General features: G+C 43.3%; 1 protein-coding gene across 1 annotated transcript; it reads right to left on the reverse strand.

The window, feature by feature from the left end:
* Positions 1-1,494: 1,494 nt before the first annotated feature.
* LOC134574858 (oocyte zinc finger protein XlCOF7.1-like) lies at positions 1,495-18,331 on the reverse strand. The gene is made up of 6 exons (XM_063433911.1): positions 18,282-18,331; positions 12,356-12,426; positions 12,087-12,243; positions 10,306-10,467; positions 10,099-10,222; positions 1,495-3,234 (listed from the first exon to the last, which is right to left on the reverse strand). Exons 3-6 carry the CDS (start codon positions 12,162-12,164, stop codon positions 2,126-2,128), a joined length of 1,473 nt encoding a protein of 490 aa, XP_063289981.1. The 5' UTR covers positions 12,165-12,243; positions 12,356-12,426; positions 18,282-18,331; the 3' UTR covers positions 1,495-2,125.
* Positions 18,332-23,415: the final 5,084 nt, after the last annotated feature.

Genomic DNA, 23,415 nt, shown 5'->3' on the forward strand with positions numbered 1-23,415 from the left:
AGCAGTGAAACTTCAGAGACATGATCTATACACCAAAATTATTTTATTAAGCTAAAGTTGTTTTGGTGACTATAGTGTCCCTTTAATGAATAAACTGCTAAATTATGATTTAGTTTTTTTTTTTTGCATACACCACCCTGCTCACATATACAGGGTTATTTGCAAAATGGAGAATTGTCGAGAATGTAAAGTGAATTTCAAATTTAAGGTCAAAGAAGACAAACTGAAATCATAAATGAGAGAGAAAAATCCGGTGCCTCTGCTTTGGCCATGAATTTGAAATCCACTTTGATTTGGTGACAATTCTCACTTTGGTGAATAACCCAGATAATTCCAGACAGCGGTCAGAGGGTTTACTCTTTGGTGTTGGAAGCACTTTTTTGACAATAGTGCAATATAATAATATTAAAGTAATGTAGTGGTTATGGTGCCAGGTGCCCTCTCGGTGTAAGTAGTAAAACAATCTGCTAACAGTTTGACAACTTACCTGGGGCCAGCTCACAGGCTGAGAGTGGCAGCGGATTGCTCATAGCCAATGACCGAAGCCCCACACTGCCAACTAGCTAAGAGTTAATAGTGTTAAGCTGTCTATGTAGAAGGCGATCAGGTAAGATGTCACACTGTTAAGTTTGGTTTTGGTTCAGTCAATAATTTCCAATTTTCGGATCATCTGAAATTAGTTCAAATATCTATTTGGTTAAAAACAAAAATCTTTCATGACTTGATCGAATTTCAGTTGGATCCGTTAATCTGTATACGGGGAATGAATCCATAAGGTGGCGGTCACCACAACAGTCCGGGGATGTTCCAGTTGGAAAGTTAACAAGATTACCTACCAAAGTGAGAATTCAAAGTGAATTTTAAATTGAGGCCAGAGCAGTTGAAGTGAAATCATTTTGGCAGTGTGACTATTTTGACCGTAACTTTTAATTTGATTTTCTATTATTCTGAAAACCAACGCACATGTCTGTTAGGGAATGGTTTACTGCTTACATTGGGGGATTCACCAGGGTAATCATGGTACCATAACCACTACAGCATACTGTAGCCTTCTGTATGGGATTATGTGAGAGATTGTAGCTGTGACAGGACAATGATTCTGTTACTGTCACGCCTACATTGTTGCTTGTTTTGACAAAGATACCAGGAACCATAACATGTTTTCTGTACAAAGTGTAATTCTACAGGTAAAGCAGACTCTGCAGGGTTACCTTGTGTCACAGTAAAAGACTCAGGGACATTGGTTGATAGTTAACCCCCCTGCAGTGCAGTCACATCCTCTGTACCCAATTAGGGAGACAGAGTGGAGTCTGTTAATTGGATTCACCCCCCCCCCCCTCCCCATCTCTAGTCTTCTGTTAATAACACTACCTGTTGTATGGAGTACCTGTAATTGAATTACCTGCTTTAAATTAGGCTCTCTATTGTTTGAGATTTGCCCTCATGTCCCTGTATGGTTGCTATTGTTTATTTGTTATGAGGGGAACTGCTGTATATTCTGTCTACAAACCACAAATATGTGTGTTCATGATTAAACAACAAGGAGCTTGTTTGACTCTTGAATTATCCAGGTATAGTGCTGTTTGTCGTCCAGTACTCATAGAGAATTGCCAGTGGTTTGGAAAGATAGAATATCCTATATTAGCCGGATCTATCAGTGCTGTATATCCTGCACACGACTCACAGTACTGAGTGTTAGTGCTTACTATTGCGGTTAGCTGTGCAGGAGGTTAGTGAAAGAAACTCACAGATGATAACGTGTCTAAACTGTAGCGGAGACGCCAGGGTAGTGTTTGTGATCTTTACAAAGTAAGGAGAGTTACGAGCAGTTGTATTTTAGAAAGTTGACCATTTGTAACGGCTTTACTATGCGGAAGTGACCTAGAACACTGATATTCAACCTATGGAGACATATATACTAACTGTATTCTGTTTGGTTTCAGATGTCATGATAAAGAGCTCACTCATCCTTGGACAGACATAGTCATACCATGAAATCTTCCTACAAACTATGAATTGTAAATTAACATGATTATATTCATTTCTATAATTTTAGGAGTTTGTGAACTAATGCTTATGAGCGGTCTAGTTAAGTAAGCATCAAAATCAATGTAACTTCTACCCATTAGTGGGATTCTATTGTTCTTTCTCCTTTATGAATTCGGTAATGCCTATTCCGAGAGCCCTTGGACTCATAGCATTTTCCGCACACAGGACAAGAGAACGGTTTCTCTCCTGTGTGAAGTCTCTGATGTATAATGAGGTTTGAGTTATCAGCAAAACATTTTCCACACTCAGGACATGAAAATGGCTTTTCTCCTGTGTGAGTTCTCTGATGTCGACTGAGGTGGGAATTATTGGTAAAGCATTTCCCACATTCAAAACAAGTGTACGGTTTTTCTCCAGTGTGGATCCTCTGGTGTCTGAGAAGAGCCGAACTGTGAGTAAAACATTTCCCACAATCGGAGCAGGAAAATGGCTTTTCCCCTGTATGGATTTTTTGATGAGAAAAAAGATTAGCACTATTAGCAAAACATTTCCCACATTTACAGCAAGAGAATGGTTTCTCTCCTGTGTGAATCCTTTCGTGTGTAATAAGAGCTGAGTTATTAAGAAAAGATTTTCCACATTCAAAACACTGAAATGGTTTCTCTCCTGTGTGGATTCGTCGGTGCAAAACAAGATTGCCATTATCGGCAAACCGTTTCCCACATTCAGAACATGAAAATGTTTTTTCTCCAGCATGAATCCTGTAATGCAAAATGAGAGATGGTCTGTTTGGAAAACATTCACCACAATCTAAGCATGACAGTGCATCGTCTTCTTCATAAGTGCTTTGACATGTAACAAGATTTGAGTTAGTTTGACTTGCTTCCTCACAAACGTTTGATTGTTCCTTAATATGGACAGCTATATATCCTGTCGGTGTATGGTCTGTGGGTGTGCAAATGTCAATGCGATTTCCTTCTTCACATGAACTTGATTCCTCCTTTGCATTTGAAAATTTGTCCTTTGTATTTGTATGTTCTGTAGACGTATTCACGTCAGGAAGATCCCCTTCTTGGCATGCAATAGTAAGATTTTCTGCAACAGAGTCTCCGAATTCATCTCGTAGTTTAATTTTACGCAAACCACATGTCCCTTGCTCAGTATAAATATTGCTCTGATCTTCGATTATACAAACGGGTGATGAAAGAGTTGGAAGTTCTTTGAGAATATTGGCATCCACATCACCTGGTATAGAAATAGGTAGAACTGTTAGACTTTTTTTTTTTAATGTTATCCAAAAAAAGAGAACATTGATCCATGACAACATTTAGAACAAACTGTCATTTGGGTAACGTGTGTTGTGAACCCAGAGCTTCTGCTGGGCAAACCAAACCTTCAAAGCTACAAGACATGGATTTTAAATAGCAGACAGTGTGACATTAGCTACTGCAGCGCACAGAATAGCAGAATAGTAATGTCAAATACTTGGGTTTTATTTGAGTCCATTAAAAATAAACTAGAGGAACAGCACATAGGTGATACAAGTCAGTGTGGTGCATTACAGGCAGCTTAATGTGTTCTGCCGGGCACTTACTAATAAGCCATTAAATACTGAACTAAATGTATTTATAAAGACATCTAGTAAGACCTAAATGTCCATCACGGCCAAGAGTAGCAAGTTCTTCTCAAAGTATGGAATCACACAATGGGACGGAGGTCATCGGCTGCTACTATAACCCTCTTTTTATACCTTGTTCTATATGAGAGATGCTGGTGGGCATGTTGGACTCTTATCATCCACGCAGAGGTGGGAACATCAATTATACATTACAAAACCAAATAAGGTACTTGGACCCTACCCCCAATCCTTATGTATATTAATGTTGTCACACCCATTAAAATGTAAGCTAATTAGAGCTTAGCAGAGCTTACATAAGGTGAATGGTCAGAGTAGGACACTCCCAGTGTGTGCCCTATTAAGGGTTAATAAGTTCGAAGGGGTTCATAACAATACCATTTTCTGTCTCGTCAGAGACTTTGCCTTTTAACTGAAAGCAGTAAGGTTACTTGTTGAAGGTGAGTTTATACTTTATTGGCCATTGCAGCATTATTATTATTATTATTATTATTGCCGTTTATATAGCGCCAACAGATTCCGTAGCACTTTACAATATTATTAGAGGGGATTTAACTATAAATAGGACAATTACAGATAAACTTACAGGAACGATAGGTTGGAGAGGACCCTGCTCAAACGAGCTTACATTCTATAGGAGGTGGGGTATAAAACACATTAGGACAGGAAATAGGAATCTAATAAGGTGGGAGTGAAGCAGAGCTGGAGTAGTACTATTAATACTATTTTGGATAGGGCACAGGTAACGTTACTGATTGTGTATACCAACATGGAGTATAGCCATTGCAGTAATAGTATTAATACTATTTTGGATAGGGCACAGGTAACGTTACTGATTGTGTATACCAACATGGAGTATAGCCATTGCAGTAATAGTATTAATACTATTTTGGATAGGGCACAGGTAACGTTACTGATTGTGTATACCAACATGGAGTATAGCCATTGCAGTAATAGTATTAATACTATTTTGGATAGGGCACAGGTAACGTTACTGATTGTGTATACCAACATGGAGTATAGCCATTGCTGCTGCCCAAAAGTAGTGAGAGTCTAAATACAATGTTTATTTTCTGTATTTTGAACATATCATACCTTGCCTGGCTCTCAGGTTATCTACATATTGTACACTATTTCCTAAGGTTGTGTTTCCTGCAAAGGTCAGTCTAGGTACTATAACCACTACCTTCTGTTGTAATGATTATGTGCCAAGAGTCCCCAGGCACAGTGTTCTTACAGTGTAACACTTCCCTGGATCCCAAGGGTACCTTTAGTAATAGAACTGATCTGGGAGTTTCCCTTTCCATATTATTGACATCACTCCACCCATGTTTGTGCTGAATTCACTGGTTAAACATATTAGCGCATGCTCTCAGCCAATGAATTTCATCCAAATATGAAGGGCTGACTGCAGGCTCCTGGCAGACCTAGACAAGTAACAATTTGATAGAAAGCCATTTCCAGTGGACACCTAGCACCATAACTACTACAGTATGCTGGTAGGGTGCCTAAACTGCCCGTGAATGACTAGAGAGCCTTCAACTGTGCATAGTATGTTGTGTTTTACTAACCACAGTTTTATTGTTAGTCGAGGTTTGTAATCATTTTATATGTTTGTAACGGACCGTTTCAGCATAAAAGGGGAAAAATCCGTTTAGGCGATAATCCCCTTTTCTAGAGACAGGCACAGCTACTGCAGAACACCAAACTCCCGATCTGGATACGAAATAACACTCCGAACTGGAACAGCTGAACAAGAAAAGCATACAATCCGCTTACACTCTTGGCAGTCAGCTTACAATCCAATTCCCCCCAAGAACGAGACGACACTTCATTTTGAGGGTTAAGCAGGAACTCTGGACTGGCTCATCCAGCCTGGCTTTTATTTCCAACTCACACATACAGGCCACACCCAGGGGGAGGCATAAAAGAACCAATGACATAGATGTTACCTCCCACACATCCCCTCCCCTTAGTGTGACACATAATCCCATTATGCATACAGTGTAAAATATACTTTTACACAACTTTCATAACTTTAAAACCATACATCACATTCACATAAAAATACATATCCACAATCAATCCATTCAGGGGAACAACATATCAAAAAATGGCATGAATCCGACCAGGGGTTCAAAAGTTACTAAAAGTATCTTTTGTTCCTTTCTGGCTGGCAGAAAAACATCCCCACAATGCACCCTGGTTTCCTCCCTTCTGCCCTGGAGTTAATTGGAGAAGTAATCCAATTACCCAGGACTAAAGGCAGACTCCATTAACCACATGGTTGCAAAACAACATAAAACACTTTAAAATACATAAAGTCACATTTACACATAACACACAGACATTTCACCTATCCCCAGATAGCTGGGATCTGCACGCACAAAACTACCGAATAGCGCGCAGATCCTACTCACACAGTACAATTGCCATGGAGCTAAAGTCTTTCCCATAGTCTTTCATTATATGAATAGGCTCCATGGTATGGCTATCTGGGGTATCACATTCCCATAAAGTCTGGTCCATAGTCCAAAGGCAAGAGGCGGGCAATCAGCCCCCTCCAAGGACACGTGGCGAGGTCGGTTTCGCCACACTTCTCCCCTTTACCCCCCAGACTAACACGGTACTTGACCTCCTGCCGGTCAGTGCCTTTGTTAGTCCAGCAGCCCACCCACAAGACAGAAACAGCAGAGCAGCCCACCCACAATAAACAGTTACTACACCTGGGTGAGGGAGAATCTTGTCCAGGTTCAGGTGCCTCACCACGGCTGTGTGGGGGGCTGATAGGCTGCCTTGGTGGGTTGCTGAGGGGGCAGAGACCAGCGGTACTCTGTCCTGTTGCCAGCACTACCACGGGGTTAGTCCGGTTGGAGCCTGGTTGCTGGAGACCGATTGTCTCCCCTTTGGATATATCGCTCTGTGGCTGGGGAACAGGACCGACCGTCCCTACCCCTGGTGCTGTAAGTGCAGAGACTACGGTCCCATCTGCACAGCTGTGGGGCTTAACATCTCCCCTTGGTGGGTTAGGCTGCCGCTGGAGAGAGGGTGTAACAAGCTCCTCTCTCTGGATGGTAAACTGCCGCTGGGGAGAGGGGTTAGCAGGCTCCTCTCCCTGGCACTCTCTCTGCTGGTGGAAAGGGGAACCCGCTGTCTCCCCTTTCATTCTCTTGTCCGGCTGCTGGGGTGCGAGACTGACTGTCTCTGCTCCCTGCAGGACACACTGCCGCTGGGGAGGATGTACGACACCATCAGCTCCCTGGGGTACACACTGCCGCTGGGGAGGGAGGACGCTGCTCTCCTCTCCCTTCACTTCACACTGCCTTCTTGGCATATCACTTTGCTGCTGGGGGGCAGGAACAACTACCTCTGTCCCCTGTAACTCAGCCTGCCGCTGGGGAGGAAGGACTGCACCTTCGGCTCCCTGGGACACACACGGCCGCTGGGGAGGATGGACGACACCATCAGCTCCCTGGGGTACACACTGCCGCTGGGGAGGGAGGACGCTGCTCTCCTCTCCCTTCACTTCACACTGCCTTCTTGGCATATCACTTTGCTGCTGGGGGGCAGGAACAACTACCTCTGCCCCCTGTAACTCAGCCTGCCGCTGGGGAGGAAGGACTGCACCTTCGGCTCCCTGGGACACACACGGCCGCTGGGGAGGATGGACGACACCATCAGCTCCCTGGGGTACACACTGCCGCTGGGGAGGGAGGACGCTGCTCTCCTCTCCCTTCACTTCACACTGCCTTCCTGGCATATCACTTTGCTGCTGGGGGGCAGGAACAACAACCTCTGCCCCCTGTAACTCAGCCTGCCGCTGGGGAGGAAGGACTGCACCTTCTGCTCCCTGGGGCACACACTGCCGCTGGGGAGGATGGACGACACCATCAGCTCCCTGGGGTACACACTGCCGCTGGGGAGGATGGACGACACCATCAGCTCCCTGGGGTACACACTGCCGCTGGGGAGGAAGGACTGCACCTTCTGCTCCCTGGGGCACACACTTCCGCTGGGGAGGATGGACGACACCATCAGCTCCCTGGGGTACACACTGCCGCTGGGGAGGATGGACGACACCATCAGCTCCCTGGGGTACACACTGCCGCTGGGGATCTGGGCCGGAATTTAATAGTTCTACATAGTCCATCTCCAGCCCTTGTTCCATGGCAGCGAAACGGCGGAGGTCTTGTCCCAGTCCAATAGATCTTGGGCCCTGTAACATCTCACTCCGGTAATGCATGATAGCCCAGTACCGTGACTCTGCTGGACTGCCGAAGTCGACGTCTTCTGTTAGGGCCTTCCACAACAGGCCAGGGCTAGTGTAGTGATCCCCCTCCGGCTGGATGCCCTCTGCCCTCCACGTCTCTGGCTGGACAGTGCACCACCACAGTGCCCGGTATGAGACGTCCAGGCTCAGTTCCCTTTCCACGAGGTACTCAAGTTGTCTTACCCGCTCCCCTCCGGGTTGGTCCCCCAGAAGCGGCATCTGCCAGGCCATTTGTTCCTCCAACAGGTATGCGGTACCAGGAAAGCGCTGCTGCCGTTGATACTGGACTTCTTCCCGGGCATCATACCATAATCTTATCCGGGCATTATCTCTCCATTCTAATTCACTCTCTTCCTCAGGTGTGTGTGTTGCCCAGGTGTGCGTGTTGCCCATTTTCCCAAAATCCTTCGTAGATAGGGGCGCTGTACGGGTACTGGCGTTGCCCTCACTTTGTAATCCAGGAATGGATGTTGTCTGTAGCTGTCCCTCTGGTTGTAGGAACGATCCCGCCGCTTGCCACCAATTGTAACGGAATGCAATGTTATCAGCATACGATATCCGTTGGTACATCTAGGAAATCCACAGTCAGAGTAGAACGCAAGGCAATATTCCCAATCCTCCCAATAACCGGACGAAACACAGTTTGGGAGTCAACTTACAATCCAATTCCCCCCAAGAACGAGACGACACTTCATTTTGAGGGTTAAGCAGGAACTCTGGACTGGCTCATCCAGCCTGGCTTTTATTTCCAACTCACACATACAGGCCACACCCAGGGGGAGGCATAAAAGAACCAATGACATAGATGTTACCTCCCACACATCCCCTCCCCTTAGTGTGACACATAATCCCATTATGCATACAGTGTAAAATATACTTTTACACAACTTTCATAACTTTAAAACCATACATCACATTCACATAAAAATACATATCCACAATCAATCCATTCAGGGGAACAACATATTAAAAAATGGCATGAATCCGACCAGGGGTTCAAAAGTTACTAAAAGTATCTTTTGTTCCTTTCTGGCTGGCAGAAAAACATCCCCACAATGCACCCTGGTTTCCTCCCTTCTGCCCTGGAGTTAATTGGAGAAGTAATCCAATTACCCAGGACTAAAGGCAGACTCCATTAACCACATGGTTGCAAAACAACATAAAACACTTTAAAATACATAAAGTCACATTTACACATAACACACAGACATTTCACCTATCCCCAGATAGCTGGGATCTGCACGCACAAAACTACCGAATAGCGCGCAGATCCTACTCACACAGTACAATTGCCATGGAGCTAAAGTCTTTCCCATAGTCTTTCATTATATGAATAGGCTCCATGGTATGGCTATCTGGGGTATCACATTCCCATAAAGTCTGGTCCATAGTCCAAAGGCAAGAGGCGGGCAATCAGCCCCCTCCAAGGACACGTGGCGAGGTCGGTTTCGCCACAATGTTATTTAAATATCCAGTACATTTTACGCTATAGATTTTGCCACCCCTCTTTTTTTAGTCAAACTGTAAAAACTATTCTGGCCTTCAATTTGAAATTAATTTTGCATTCGCTTTGAATTTTCATTTTGTGTTTTCATGAAGGACTCGGAATCAGTAGTGAGATGCAGCAGTAAACTATAAAGGGACACTATAGGCACCAAAACTATTTTAGCTTAATGAAGCAGTTTTGGTGTATACATCATGCCAGTGCAGTATCACTGCTCAATTCTCTGCCATTTAGGAGTTAAATCACTCTGTTTATGCAGCCCTAGTCACACCTCCCTGCATGTGACGTACACAGCCTTCCTAATCACTTCCTGTTTAGAGACAGGTCATGTTTAAACATCCTTTATTGCACAGTCTGTTTAATTTATAATTTCTTATTTCCTGCTCTGTTAATGCCTTCTAGACCCTGCAGGAGCTTCCTGTGTGTGATTAAAGTTCATATTATAGAGCAGGCAATAAAACATATAAAGCAAGTTAACACCTGATTAAACATTAAACCCGTTGTTCATGCAGGCTGTGTGAATCACAGCCGGGAAGGTGTGGCTAGGGCTGCATAAACCAAAGAAAAATTGATCTCTCTCCTAAATAGCAGAGAATTCAACAAAACTTCTTCATTAAGCTAAATTAGTTTTGATGCCTATAGTGTCCTTTACGGAAGAGTGCCCTATATTGTAATGATACCAATTAAACCGTATCTTACCCACTGAGTTGGGAAGCTGTTGAGTCTCCACCATTACGTCTTTGTAATGATCTCGGTGTCCTTCCAGATACTCCCACTCCTCCATGGAGAAATAGACAGTGACATCCTCACACCTTATAGGTACCTGATAGACACAGTGATACAGTTACCATCCAGACACATCCCTATAGATTTGACTCTATGATGTCCCATTCCCAGCAGCCTCACCTCTGCAGTCAGCAGGTGGATGATCTGATTGGTCAGTGCCAGGACCTTCTGCTCATTGTTTCTTTTTTGTACCACTGAATGTGGCATGGTGTTAGAGACGTCTTCAGAATAATAAGGACTGAGACAATTTGGGTCAGCAGGTGTTTTCACAAGTACATAATCCTAAATAATGATATAAATGACAGTGCCTATTATGTCACAGATAATGTGACCGCAGCAGTACTTACTGGATAATAATTTTTTGATTGTAATTAGCGATACAATCCATTCCATCCAATGTGGTGGAATTTATGTACCTGTTAGCAATGGGTGAAGCTGAGATATCGGAACTCAATAATTAGTAGATGTGTCCACATATTTTTGGCCATACAGTGTATATAATATGGCATTAGGGAATACATCACACAAGGCCAGGAAAATGAAGGTACATGTCCATAATAATAATATACAAAAAGAGAAGGAAGTGAAAACAAGAAGACAAGTTTAGAGGGAAAGGAAGGACAATTCATTCCCATTTTATTCAGTGAAACTGTATTTCTTTTTACATTGTTGCCCCACCTGACTTTGATGTTTCCATGAAACACACAGGGGAAAAAAAACAGGTGAGGGGGGTTTTCTTGTAACCGGTGCCTGTACTCATTTGGACGCTGCACTCTTTACTCAGAATATTAACATATTTCACTGCATTTGAACTACAGTATTATGGTTTATGTCACGTACATAGCTGGCACCACGGGGGACAATCAGAGCTTCTAAGGCTACCACATGAAATAAGTCTACGGTCATCTTTTAATGCTGGACACCAACTGAGTTTGTGAGTGGACATTAATCTTATTTGCCTTTTATTTTTATCAGAAAGATCTGAAGGGGGAGGTCGCCATCGTATATTTTTGATAAGTATCTTTTTTGTTGTTTACTGTCAGTTATTAAATTTGGTCACTAGAGTTGTGTTTTTTTTCACAATTATGGTTTAACATCATTCCTTCATTGCATGATACGAACTCATCTTATTTTCTGCAAACTAGGTCGAATTAGAAGTTAAAAACTTGTGAACAGGTTGAAAGTGCATTATAAGGAGCATTAAAGGAACACTATCGTCACCTAAATTACTTCAGCTAAATAAAGCAGTTTTAGTGTATAGATCATTCCCCTGCAATTTCACTGCTCAATTCACTGTCATTTAGGAGTTAAATCACTTTGTTTCTGTTTATGCAGCCCTAGCCACACCTCCCCTGGCTATGATTGACAGAGCCTGCATGAAAAAAAAACTGGTTTCACTTTCAAACAGATGTAATTTACCTTAAATAATTGTATCTCAATCTCTAAATTGAACTTTAATCACATACAGGAGGCTCTTGCAGGGTCTAGCAAGCTATTAACATAGCAGGGGATAAGAAAATCCTAATTAAACAGAACTTGCAATAAGGAAAGCCTAAATAGGGCTCTCTTTACAGGAAGTGTTTATGGAAGGCTGTGCAAGTCACATGCAGGGAGGTGTGACTCGGGTTCATAAACAAAGGGATTTAACTCCTTAATGGCAGAGGATTGAGCAGTGAGGCTGCAGGGGCATGTTCTATACACCAAAACTGCTTCATTAGGCTAAAGTTGTTCAGGTGACTATAGTGTCCCTTTAAACTAATAATCTATACACTGTCCTAGTAAATGGAAGAATATGATTTTAGACGTGCTGTCTGTATTCCTCATAACGTCAAAGTGAGTGCGGGGGGTGAGTCAAGTGAAAACAAGGTAAGTGACATTGTGACATTCCCAGAATCCCTCACCTCTCCAGTCAGCAGGTAGATGATCTCCAAGGTTAAGTCCAGGATCCTCTCCGTAACCTGATTTCTATCTTTGCTCATTATTACAGTGCTAACCCTGAAAATCTTAAAATAAGTTCAGGATCTGGATGTGAATTAATATGAAGTAACATCTGTTGCTCTGTAAATAGAAACATGCATTAGATTTTATTTCTACCATCAGCAACACTCATGAACGTCAGACATTTAAAAGAAAGTAATAAATGATGGATAACAGATCATCTTTCTCTTACCCCATTAAATGCTATTGGTGAGTGTAGGTGGCGTCCGCTTCTTAAGATATTCTGCCTGCCATGGTCTTCACCTGATTAATTGCAAACAAAGGACAGTCTTGGGAATCATGTGACACTTTGCAGTCTTAGATTTGATACATATTTTAATAAGAATAAAAACATACACTCAAAAAATAACAAAGACTCACAAAAGTAAGGCACTATCTGCCAAATGTTATCCCCACAGTTGATCCCAAGTGTGCCATTTTTTCCAAAATACATCACGTCACACAATTCAACCTCATCAGTCAGATCAGCCCCAATGTACCCTTAGGCTAAACTTTTCACTAGGAAGAGGGTCCATGTTGAGGTGGTCCAGCATTAGATTATCCAGTTCATAAACATCTTTGATGTAGGTTAGAATGAGTGGAACAGTTCAATAAATCAATGCACGATGATAGGTTAGATGTTAGAGAACTTAAGCTGTTGAGCAGATGATATGAGATGGTAGGTTAGATGTTAGAGAACTTAAGCTGTTGAGCAGATGATATGAGATGGTAGGTTAGATGTTAGAGAACTTAAGCTGTTGAGCAGATGATATGAGATGGTAGGTTAGATGTTAGAGAACTTAAGCTGTTGAGCAGATGATAAGGTTTGATTGAGATTTTACTGTTTTGCAGTGCATAGAATTGGAACAACAGGCTTGGGGTACCCCAACGGCATTCCCCTCGCTGAATATCATCGCTTGGTACATCGGGGCAATCAAGAATACATGCACATTTTATATATTTTTTTAGAAAACATTAATCAAGCTCATACATAACATTAAATAGTTCTGTGGAGAGTTAGCTTAGCGTGGTTAAGTGAGTTGGGCAGTTCAAACATTTAAAAGTTGACCAGATTAGCTATGTTAGTGCAGTTAGGGCCTAGCGTTAGGTTGCATGCTAACTAGGTTGTTATTGTAGTCGCTTATGTGGTTGCTATGTGTTGGCATATTAAGCTAATCTCGAAAGGTCTAGCGGTGTATTATAGCTCAGCTTGCATGCAGGATTATGTGAATATCATAACGTATAATTATTAACTGGTAACGAGGTTAGTATCTGTGCTGCAGATTTTGCTTGTGGTGACCATGTCCCTTGAGGTGCTTAAAGTATAGACTAAAGTCCAGCCCCACATGCCTTTTGAAGGCTTCTCTTTCAGCCTATGCCCATCGGGAGTTTATAGTTGGCCATCATGGGGGTGTCTTTTGCGGATCTCCCACACTCTTCCATGCTGGTTAGCAGGGGTTGGTGAGTGTCCTGCTCTTGTCTAGCTATCCCCCTTGTCGCAGCCCTCTATTCAGTCCCAGCTCTGGGTCGTCTCATGTAAGCCTGCCGGTCTGAGGTGCTTTGCTTGGGCATGATGCTGGGATTTTGGGGTCGCTTGGTATTGTCCTTACTGCGTTTGTGAATGCGGATGTGAGTATCCGGGTCGGCGTGGTCGGATTCACCTCTTGTGTCGGAGCTGAAGTGGTTGGACGGCTGCCCTGTAGGCCTGTAGTGGGGCTCCATGGTGGCGACAGCGGGTCTCCGGGCGGATCCACGAGGCCACCGCCCGAGCCGCTTGAGAGTAGGGCATTCCCCTGATGTACAGCATCTCGCAGAAGGCAGTGTAGAGCCAGTCTAGGGCCGCCAAGGAGTGAGGTTACCTTAGCTTCTTCTCATTCTTTCTCTTTGGCAGCCGTCGGGCGGCCATCTTAGACACGGCTGACTTGCGTTTCTGTGAGTCAGATAGGTTTTCACACTTGCTTTCAGCTCTAGCCCGCCTGTCTAGTGGGGACCGGGATGTCCCCCCTCCAGTCCGGGGGGGGCGGGTTAGGAGGTCTGTAGTGCTTTCTGGGGTGTCCGGTGTCGAGGAGAGCGGCCGCCTCTCCCCGGCTCCAACTCCCGCAGGCCTCAGGTTGCGTTGCAGTCTATGTGCCCCAATTTGTTCAAAAAGGGGATCCCCCGATTCTCCGGTGCACCCCCGTCGTGGGTGTCGCACCCTGGAGGAGCTCTGGGCAATATAGTCGCTGATTTCACCTTGTTTGTTTCTCGCCCGGCGGGAGCTCTTTCCCCACGCACCTAGTCAGCTTGGCGGTCAGACTCCGCCCCCCCCCCCCGAGATTTTACTGTTTTAATGTATGGGATGACAAAATATCCAAACTCCTCTCTTTTCTAACTTCACCCATAAATTATCTCATTGATTATATATTTTGAAGGGTTAGAGTTTAATATGTGTTAGGAACCCCAAACGTTTAATATGTCCCTGGCTTTTTTTTGGGTGTAATAGTCCGTAATTTGAAGATTAAACTTGTAAATAACTGCCTATAAATTGCAATATGTGACTATCTTTTAACACACCCTTGAGTTTGCCTGAATTATACAATATATATTATATATAGTAATACATTGGATAATGATATATATATATATATATATAGTATTGTGTATATATAGTAATACGTTGGATAATAATTTATATATATATTATTGTATTCACTGTATGGGTATTATATATAGTAATACGTGGGACAATAATTAATATATATATATATATATTATTGTATTCACCGTATGGGTATTATATATAGTAATACGTTGGATAATAAATATATATTAGTATTGTATTCACCGTATGGGCATTATATATAGTAATACATTGGATAATAATTTATATATTAGTATTGTATTCACCGTACAGGTATTATATATAGTAATACGTTGGATAATTATATATATATATATTGTGACGAGAGCAATCTCGCCACATTGCATTGAAGAAAGCCTGGTTGCCCGCCTGCTGCCTTTGGACTATGGACCGGCAGTTAAACGGTTAATTTTACTGTGCAGGAAGGTTTATTCATGCCTTTCTGCACAGCCGTTCGGTAGATTCTGTCTACCGCACACACCGCCTTCTGTTAGCCTCCCCAGAGCCGTGGGGAGCCGGCAGGCGTTGTTAATTGGCCACCCAGAAGCTGGCATGTGCCGCCAATCTACCTCCCTGAAGCCGTGGTTAACAAGCGTGTGCAGTCAATTGACCACCCAGTAGCTGCGGTTAACCGCAGCTTAATTGACTGTTACTGGGTGGCCGCGCTTACACTTAGCGGCCGCTAGGTGGCGGTGTTATGGAGCTCCCCGGACGGCCAGCGGTGCTCAGCCCGGATTCAGTGCACTAAAAGCGGACACTTTTACGTGCAGGCACCGCTGAGCCTCCAGCCCCCTGGTTCCTATTCGTGCGATTTAGCCGAACACCGGTTAATTCGGTAGTTTGTATATGTGAATGTGTTAACCCAGATAGCTATGCCATGGAGCCTATTCGTGTAATAAAAGACTTTGGCTCCATGGCAATTGAACTGTGTGAATAGGATCTGAGCGCTATTCGGTAGTTTTGTGCGCTCAGATCCCAGCTATCTGGGGATATGTGACATGTCTGTTTTTTATGTATAAAATGTAATATTATATGTTTTAATGTATTTTACTGTATTTGGGTCCCCACGTGTATAATGGAGTTTGCCTCTGTCCTGGGAGATAATTGAATTACTTCTCAATTATCTCCAGGATAGAGGGAGGGAAATTAGGATGCATTGTGGGGATGTTGTACTTCTGTGTGTCTGAAATGTGATACGTCTGTCTGTGTTACAGTCTTCCATCTGGTCCCCTAGGGGAGTGTCCACCAGGTGGGAGACCTGCAGAAATACTGGGCGGGTAGCCCTGAATAAACCAGACCACTGCTTGACCCTCAACACTGAGCCTTGTCTCGTTCTTGGGGCGGATTTACTGTATGCTGATAGAGACTGATTGCCAGGAGTGTAAGCTGGTTGTCTGCTTTTCCTGTTCGTCTGCTAGCAGCTATTTGTGAGGTTCCAGTTCGGGAGTTGGAGTGCTATTTTGTATCCAGTTCGGGAGTTTGGTGTTCTGCAGTAGCTGTGCCTGTATCTCTGGAAGGGGAAGATCTACTAAACAGCGTTTTAACCCCTTTATGCCTGGGGGTGACGTTACATACATATATATATATATATATATATATATATATATGTAGTATTGTATTCACCATACGGGTATTATATATAGTAATACGTTGGATAATAATTTATATATCCAGCTGGTCTGATATACATTGCCCTATACACAGCATATCATAATAATAATAATAATAATAATAATAATAATATATTATCCAGCTGGTCTGATATACAGTGCCCTATACACAGCATATCATAATAATAATATATTATCTAGCTGGTCTGATATACATTGCCCTATACACAGCATATAATAATAATAATAATAATAATATAATAATAATAATATATTATCCAGCCGGTCTGATATACAGTGCCCTATACACAGCATATAATAATAATATAATTACATAGTTACATAGCTGAAAAGAGACTTGCGTCCATCAAGTTCAACCTTCCTCACATTTGTTTTTTTGCTGTTGATCTAAAAGAAGGCAAAAAACCCAGTCTGAAGCACAATAATAATAATAATAAATAATAATAATAATATATTATCCAGCTGGTCTGATATACAGAGCCCTATACACAGCATATAATAATAATAATAATATAATAATAATAATAATATATTATCCAGCTGGTCTGATATACAGTGCCCTATACACAGCATATAATAATAATAATAATATATTATCCAGCTGGTCTGATATACAGTGCCCTATACACAGCATATAATAATAATAATAATAATAATAATAATAATATATCCAGCTGGTCTGATATACAGTGCCCTATACACAGCATATAATAATAATAATAATATAATAATAATAATAATAATAATAATAATAATCTATTATCCAGCTGGTCTGATATACAGTGCACTATACACAGCATATAATAATAATAATAATATAATAATAATAATATATCCAGCTGGTTTGATATACAGTGCCCTATACACAGCATATAATAATAATAATAATATAATAATCTATTATCCAGCTGGTCTGATATACAGTGCCCTATACACAGCATATAATAATAATAATAATATAATAATAATAATATATCCAGCTGGTCTGATATACAGTGCCCTATACACAGCATATAATAATAATAATAATAATAATAATATAATAATAATAATATATCCAGCTGGTCTGATATACAGTGCCCTATACACAGCATATAATAATAATAATAATAATAATAATATAATAATATAATAATCTATTATCCAGCTGGTCTGATATACAGTGCCCTATACACAGCATATAATAATAATAATAATATATCCAGCTGGTCTGATATACAGTGCCCTATACACAGCATATAATAATAATAATAATAATAATAATAATATAATAATCTATTATCCAGCTGGTCTGATATACAGTGCCCTATACACAGCATATAATAATAATAATAATAATATAATAATAATAATATATCCAGCTGGTCTGATATACAGTGCCCTATACACAGCATATAATAATAATAATAATAATATATCCAGCTGGTCTGATATACAGTGCCCTATACACAGCATATAATAATAATAATAATAATAATAATATAATAATCTATTATCCAGCTGGTCTGATATACAGTGCCCTATACACAGCATATCATAATAATAATAATATAATAATATAATAATCTATTATCCAGCTGGTCTGATATACAGTGCCCTATACACAGCATATCATAATAATAATAATAATATAATAATATAATAATCTATTATCCAGCTGGTCTGATATACAGTGCCCTATACACAGCATATAATAATAATAATAATATAATAATAATAATAATAATAATATATCCAGCTGGTCTGATATACAGAGCCCTATATACAGCATATAATAATAATAATAATAATAATAATATAATTCATATTATTATCCAGCTGGTCTGATATACAGTGCCTCAGACTGGGCTCTATAGGGAATCACTGACCTCAATGCTCTCAGTCCTCTCTTTATAACAACTGGCCAGACCAGGAAGTTGCTGACCGGAAATGCGTGCGTTCCACTGAACTTTCTCACTGTGCGTTCCAGCTGTTGATTCACCATGTCTGACGCGCGCCTCGGCCGAACTGCATTAGGGTAGTTGTAGTTCTCTGTTCGTTCCAATCAGCGTTCCTCGCGAGTCTCTTCACATCTCTGAACTGCATGTCCCGTGATGCTCCGCGCTGAATGGCCTTGTAGGGTCACTAAGCACAGTATACAGTGTATAATGAACTCATTAACACTTTAGCCCACCAATCTTACTATTAATAATATGTATCCTGCCAGTACAGAGACTCCAGGAGTAATTATATCAATATTAATCAGAATTCCTTCTAACAATGTGATCTGCAATAAAATAATAAATATAATATAAACAGACTGATTGTAAGAAGCACTCTAATTATTAAACACAGTACTTTATTTAAAGCTCCACGCGTTTATAGATTACATTGCTGCCACTCCCGAAATAAATAAATTAAACAATTAAAGGGACACATTTAAAGTCCCACGCTGTGCTGTAGTGGTTATGGTGCCAGGAGTATACCCGTGCCCTCCCACATTAATTTGTCAGATTTTTAAAGCACCGTTTGACAGCCTAACCAGTCCCCTTGGGTTCCATGGCCACCGCCCAGTATACGAATCTTCCTGCCAGGAGAATGCGGCTGTATACTATACATTAGGCTGTATTCTATACATTAGGCTGTTGTAGCGGATTGGTACTGGGCTGTCCTACGAAATTCATGGGAATAACTGTATTCATGTATATTGCCAGTTTTTATGTGTGTAAAATAATGTATTCCTCTGGTTGTTCGGTAGAATCATTCGAATAAAGCAAGGGAATGAAACTACCGAACAACCAGACCTCCTTGTGTGAAGTGTGCCTTCAATTACCGGTTGCAACAATGTTGCAAACGGGTAATTGGCAATCTATGTAATGTATTCTTTGTCCTCTGGGTGGCCGCCATTCGGGAAACGAACACGTGGCGGCGGCCATCTTAAACTCCCGAACAGCGGTGTTTTGCCGTCGAGTGTCTGGAACTAAAATCGGACACTCGACTAGGCAAACACCGCTGAGACCTCCATACTTCCAGAAGTTCGTATGGGAACTACCGAACGGCCCCACGAACTAGGGGATTCATTCGAATCCCCCTTAGGCTCCATAACCCAGGCAATTCGTCTGTTTTCTTTCCCTTGTCTGTGACCGACCGCAGGGCCAAAATGCATGGAACTGTTTTCGGATACTTTACCCATGCGGTCGGTCAAATCTGTACCTGGTCATAACTCCCGAACCCCTGGTCCGATCTGGGTGATTTTTGAGTATGTTGCTCACCCAGATCAGGGCTATCAGGGGATACCATTCTTAAAGGGGTACCCCTACGTTTAGGGGTACATCCAGAAACTGGGGAAGTTCGTGTACAGTATAAGGGGATTATAATGTGCGAGGAGGGGAGGAGATGTGTGGGAGGTTACTAATCACCGATTGGACATGGGAGCATGCTTTATAAGGCACTGTGGAATAAAGCTTGTCAGTTCTGCTCCTGAAACTGTGTGTCGTCCAGTTATTGGGATTGCTGTTGGGATACTGCTGTATTACTTTACCTGCTGGAAACCTTGCTTGTGGATTTATCATCACCTTGTTCCTGAGCCTCACTGGGATCTTTAGTGGAGAATAGCTGTGAGATATCGGCTCTCCGCTACATTGGTTGGCAGCGGTGGGATCCAGACTCACAGAGGAACAAGCATAAATGGAGTACGGATGGAGATTGATTTTACTGCGCTAAAACGCTCCACGCTAAAGGACCTCCTAGAGGCAAGGTGTATACAAGCCAGCAACAAGAAGAAAGTGGTACTCATTACTGAACTTATGGCAGAGTACAGAATGGAGGGCGATTCGATTCCTGAACAGAGGGAGACCGGAGCGCAGATGGCACTCCCATCATACCATATGTGCTGGCCTTTCGAGACCGCCTAGAAGCATTGACCAAGACGGTAAGGGAAAACCTTCAGGCGGCCCAGACCCGCCAGCGCACGTGGTATGATCGGGGAGCCAGGGACCGTAGCTTTCAGGTTGGGCAGAAAGTACTGATTTTAAAACCTGTCCGACATGATAAGTTACAGGCCGCCTGGCAGGGACCATATAGGGTGGTGGAACAGAGATGTGACACCACCTATATTATAGGCCCCTGCACAGGGACTGGGGGGCGACGCATGCTCCATGTGAACATGATGAAGCCCTACCAAGAGCGCACCGAGGAGGTAACCGCCATATGTGCACCCAACACGGAAGAGTTTGACAGCTTACCACTTCCCAATTTGCTGGGGGATGGGCAGTTGTCTGGGGATTTAGGGGAGGTTGCACTGGGAGATCGGCTGAGTCCACAGGAGCGGATCGAGGTACAGCGATTATTAGAGGAGAAACGAGACACGTTCTCTAATGTACCTGGATACACTCCTCTGGCAACTCACCGGGTCGAGACCCCAGGGCAACTACCCATGCGCCAGACCCCCTACCACATCCCAGAAGCGGTGAGGGAAAAAATGCGCAAGGAGATCGATGAGATGCTCCAACTGGGGGTGATTGAGCCCTCAAACAGCCCATGGGTATATCCTGTAGTCCTCGTGCCGAAGCGAGACGGTACGACCCGCTTCTGCGTGGACTATAGGAGATTAAATGAGAAGACCGTGTCAGACGCCTATCCGATGCCCCGGATAGACGAGTTACTGGACAGAATGGCCAGGGGCCAATACCTCACCACTATTGACTTATGTAAAGGATATTGGCAAATTCCCCTGGCCCCAGACGCCATCCCGAAGTCGGCCTTTGTCACCCCATTTGGCTTGTATCAGTTTAAGGTCATGCCATTTGGGATGAAAAACGCCCCAGCCACCTTCCAGAGGATGGTGGATCGACTCTTGGATGGATTCCAGGACTATACCTGTGCCTACCTGGACGATATTGCTATTTTTAGCAATACGTGGCAGGAACATTTGGCTCATATAGGAGCTGTACTAGATAGGATAAGGGAAGCTGGTTTGACCCTGAAGCCGGCCAAGTGTAGAATAGGGATGGCTGAGGTGCAGTACCTGGGACATAGAGTAGGGTGCGGCAAACAGAAGCCCGAACCCGCCAAAGTAGAGGCTGTAGCCCAGTGGCCCACCCCTAGGACTAAGACCCAGGTTTTAGCGTTTCTAGGGACAGCGGGGTATTACAGGAAGCTTGTCCCCAATTATAGTGCCCTGGCCAAACCCCTCACTGACCTGACCCGTAAGAACCTTCCCCGCCAAGTAAACTGGACCCCGGAGTGTGAGCAGGCATTCCAACACCTGAAAAATGCACTGATAAATGCCCCTGTCTTGGCAGCTCCCAATCCAACTAAACGATTTCTTGTTCACACAGACGCTTCTATGTTTGGATTGGGGGCAGTACTGAGCCAAGTCGGGGCCGATGGCGGAGAACATCCTGTGGCTTACATCAATCGCAAACTGTTACCTCGAGAAGTAAGCTACGCCGCCATCGAAAAGGAATGCCTGGCTGTGGTGTGGGCCCTAAAGAAACTGCAGCCCTATCTGTATGGACAGCCCTTTTCCTTGCTCACGGATCACAACCCATTAGTATGGCTGAACCGGGTGGCTGGGGACAATGCCAGGCTGCTGCGCTGGAGCTTGGCGCTGCAGCCCTTTGACTTTAATATCCAGTACCGGCCGGGTAAGCAGAATGGAAATGCTGACGGGTTGTCAAGACAAACTGACATGGAAAAATGATCCGTGAGCCCCCGGACATCCCCAAGCCGATCCGTGCTGGATCAGACTGTGTATGCCGGTTTGTGGGCAAGGGGGAGCAGTGTAGCGGATTGGTACTGGGCTGTCCTACGAAATTCATGGGAATAACTGTATTCATGTATATTGCCAGTTTTTATGTGTGTAAAATAATGTATTCCTCTGGTTGTTCGGTAGAATCATTCGAATAAAGCAAGGGAATGAAACTACCGAACAACCAGACCTCCTTGTGTGAAGTATGCCTTCAATTACCGTTTGCAACAATGTTGCAAACGGGTAATTAGCCATCCGTGCAGTGTGGTCTTTGTCCTCTGGGTGGCCGCCATTCGGGAAACGAACACGTGGCGGCGGCCATCTTAAACTCCCGAACAGCGGTGTTTTGCCGTCGAGTGTCTGGAACTAAAATTGGACACTCGACTAGGCAAACACCGCTGAGACCTCCATACTTCCAGAAGTTCGTATGGGAACTACCGAACGGCCCCACGAACTAGGGGATTCATTTGAATCCCCCTTAGGCTCCATAACCCAGGAAATTCGTCTGTTTTCTTTCCCTTGTCTGTGACCGACCGCAGGGCCAAAATGCATGGAACTGTTTTCGGATACTTTACCCATGCGGTCGGTCAAATCTGTACCTGGTCATAACTCCCGAACCCCTGGTCCGATCTGGGTGATTTTTGAGTATGTTGCTCACCCAGATCAGGGCTATCAGGGGATACCATTCTTAAAGGGGTACCCCTACGTTTAGGGGTACATCCAGAAACTGGGGAAATTCGTGTACAGTATAAGGGGATTATGATGTGCGAGGAGGGGAGGAGATGTGTGGGAGGTTACTAATCACCGATTGGACACTGTACTGATTGTTAGAAACTCCTCCCTTGCATGGGAGCATGCTTTATAAGGCACTGTGGAATAAAGCTTGTCAGTTCTGCTCCTGAAACTGTGTGTCGTCCAGTTATTGGGATTGCTGTTGGGATGCTGCTGTATTACTTTACCTGCTGGAAACCTTGCCTGTGGATTTATCATCACCTTGTTCCTGAGCCTCACTGGGATCTTTAGTGGAGAATAGCTGTGAGATATCGGCTCTCCGCTACAATTATTGTCTTATTTCTCTAACCACACAGGTGTGCTGTTTAATAATTTGATATTTGGAGCATAAGAGGCATTTCTCCCATATCGAGTAGACTCTTTACTGCAGGAGAGTCTAGGCGCAGGGATAGTCAACCTTCGGCACTCCAGATGTTATAGACTACATTCCCCATAATGCTCTTACACCCATAATGCTGGCAAAGCATCATGGGAGGGGA

Source organism: Pelobates fuscus, chromosome 10 (genome assembly GCF_036172605.1).
Source record: "Pelobates fuscus isolate aPelFus1 chromosome 10, aPelFus1.pri, whole genome shotgun sequence".
Taxonomy (NCBI): domain Eukaryota; kingdom Metazoa; phylum Chordata; class Amphibia; order Anura; family Pelobatidae; genus Pelobates; species Pelobates fuscus.

Excerpts from the sequence above, each read along its gene's own strand:
- LOC134574858 (XM_063433911.1), bottom strand. The coding sequence starts at position 12,164 with ATGAGCAAAGATAGAAATCAGGTTACGGAGAGGATCCTGGACTTAACC. Across the intron at positions 10,468-12,086 it reads TCTACCTGCTGACTGGAGAG|GATTATGTACTTGTGAAAAC; the intron begins GTGAGGGATTCT and ends ATCATTATTTAG. Across the intron at positions 10,223-10,305 it reads TCCACCTGCTGACTGCAGAG|GTACCTATAAGGTGTGAGGA; the intron begins GTGAGGCTGCTG and ends TGTGTCTATCAG.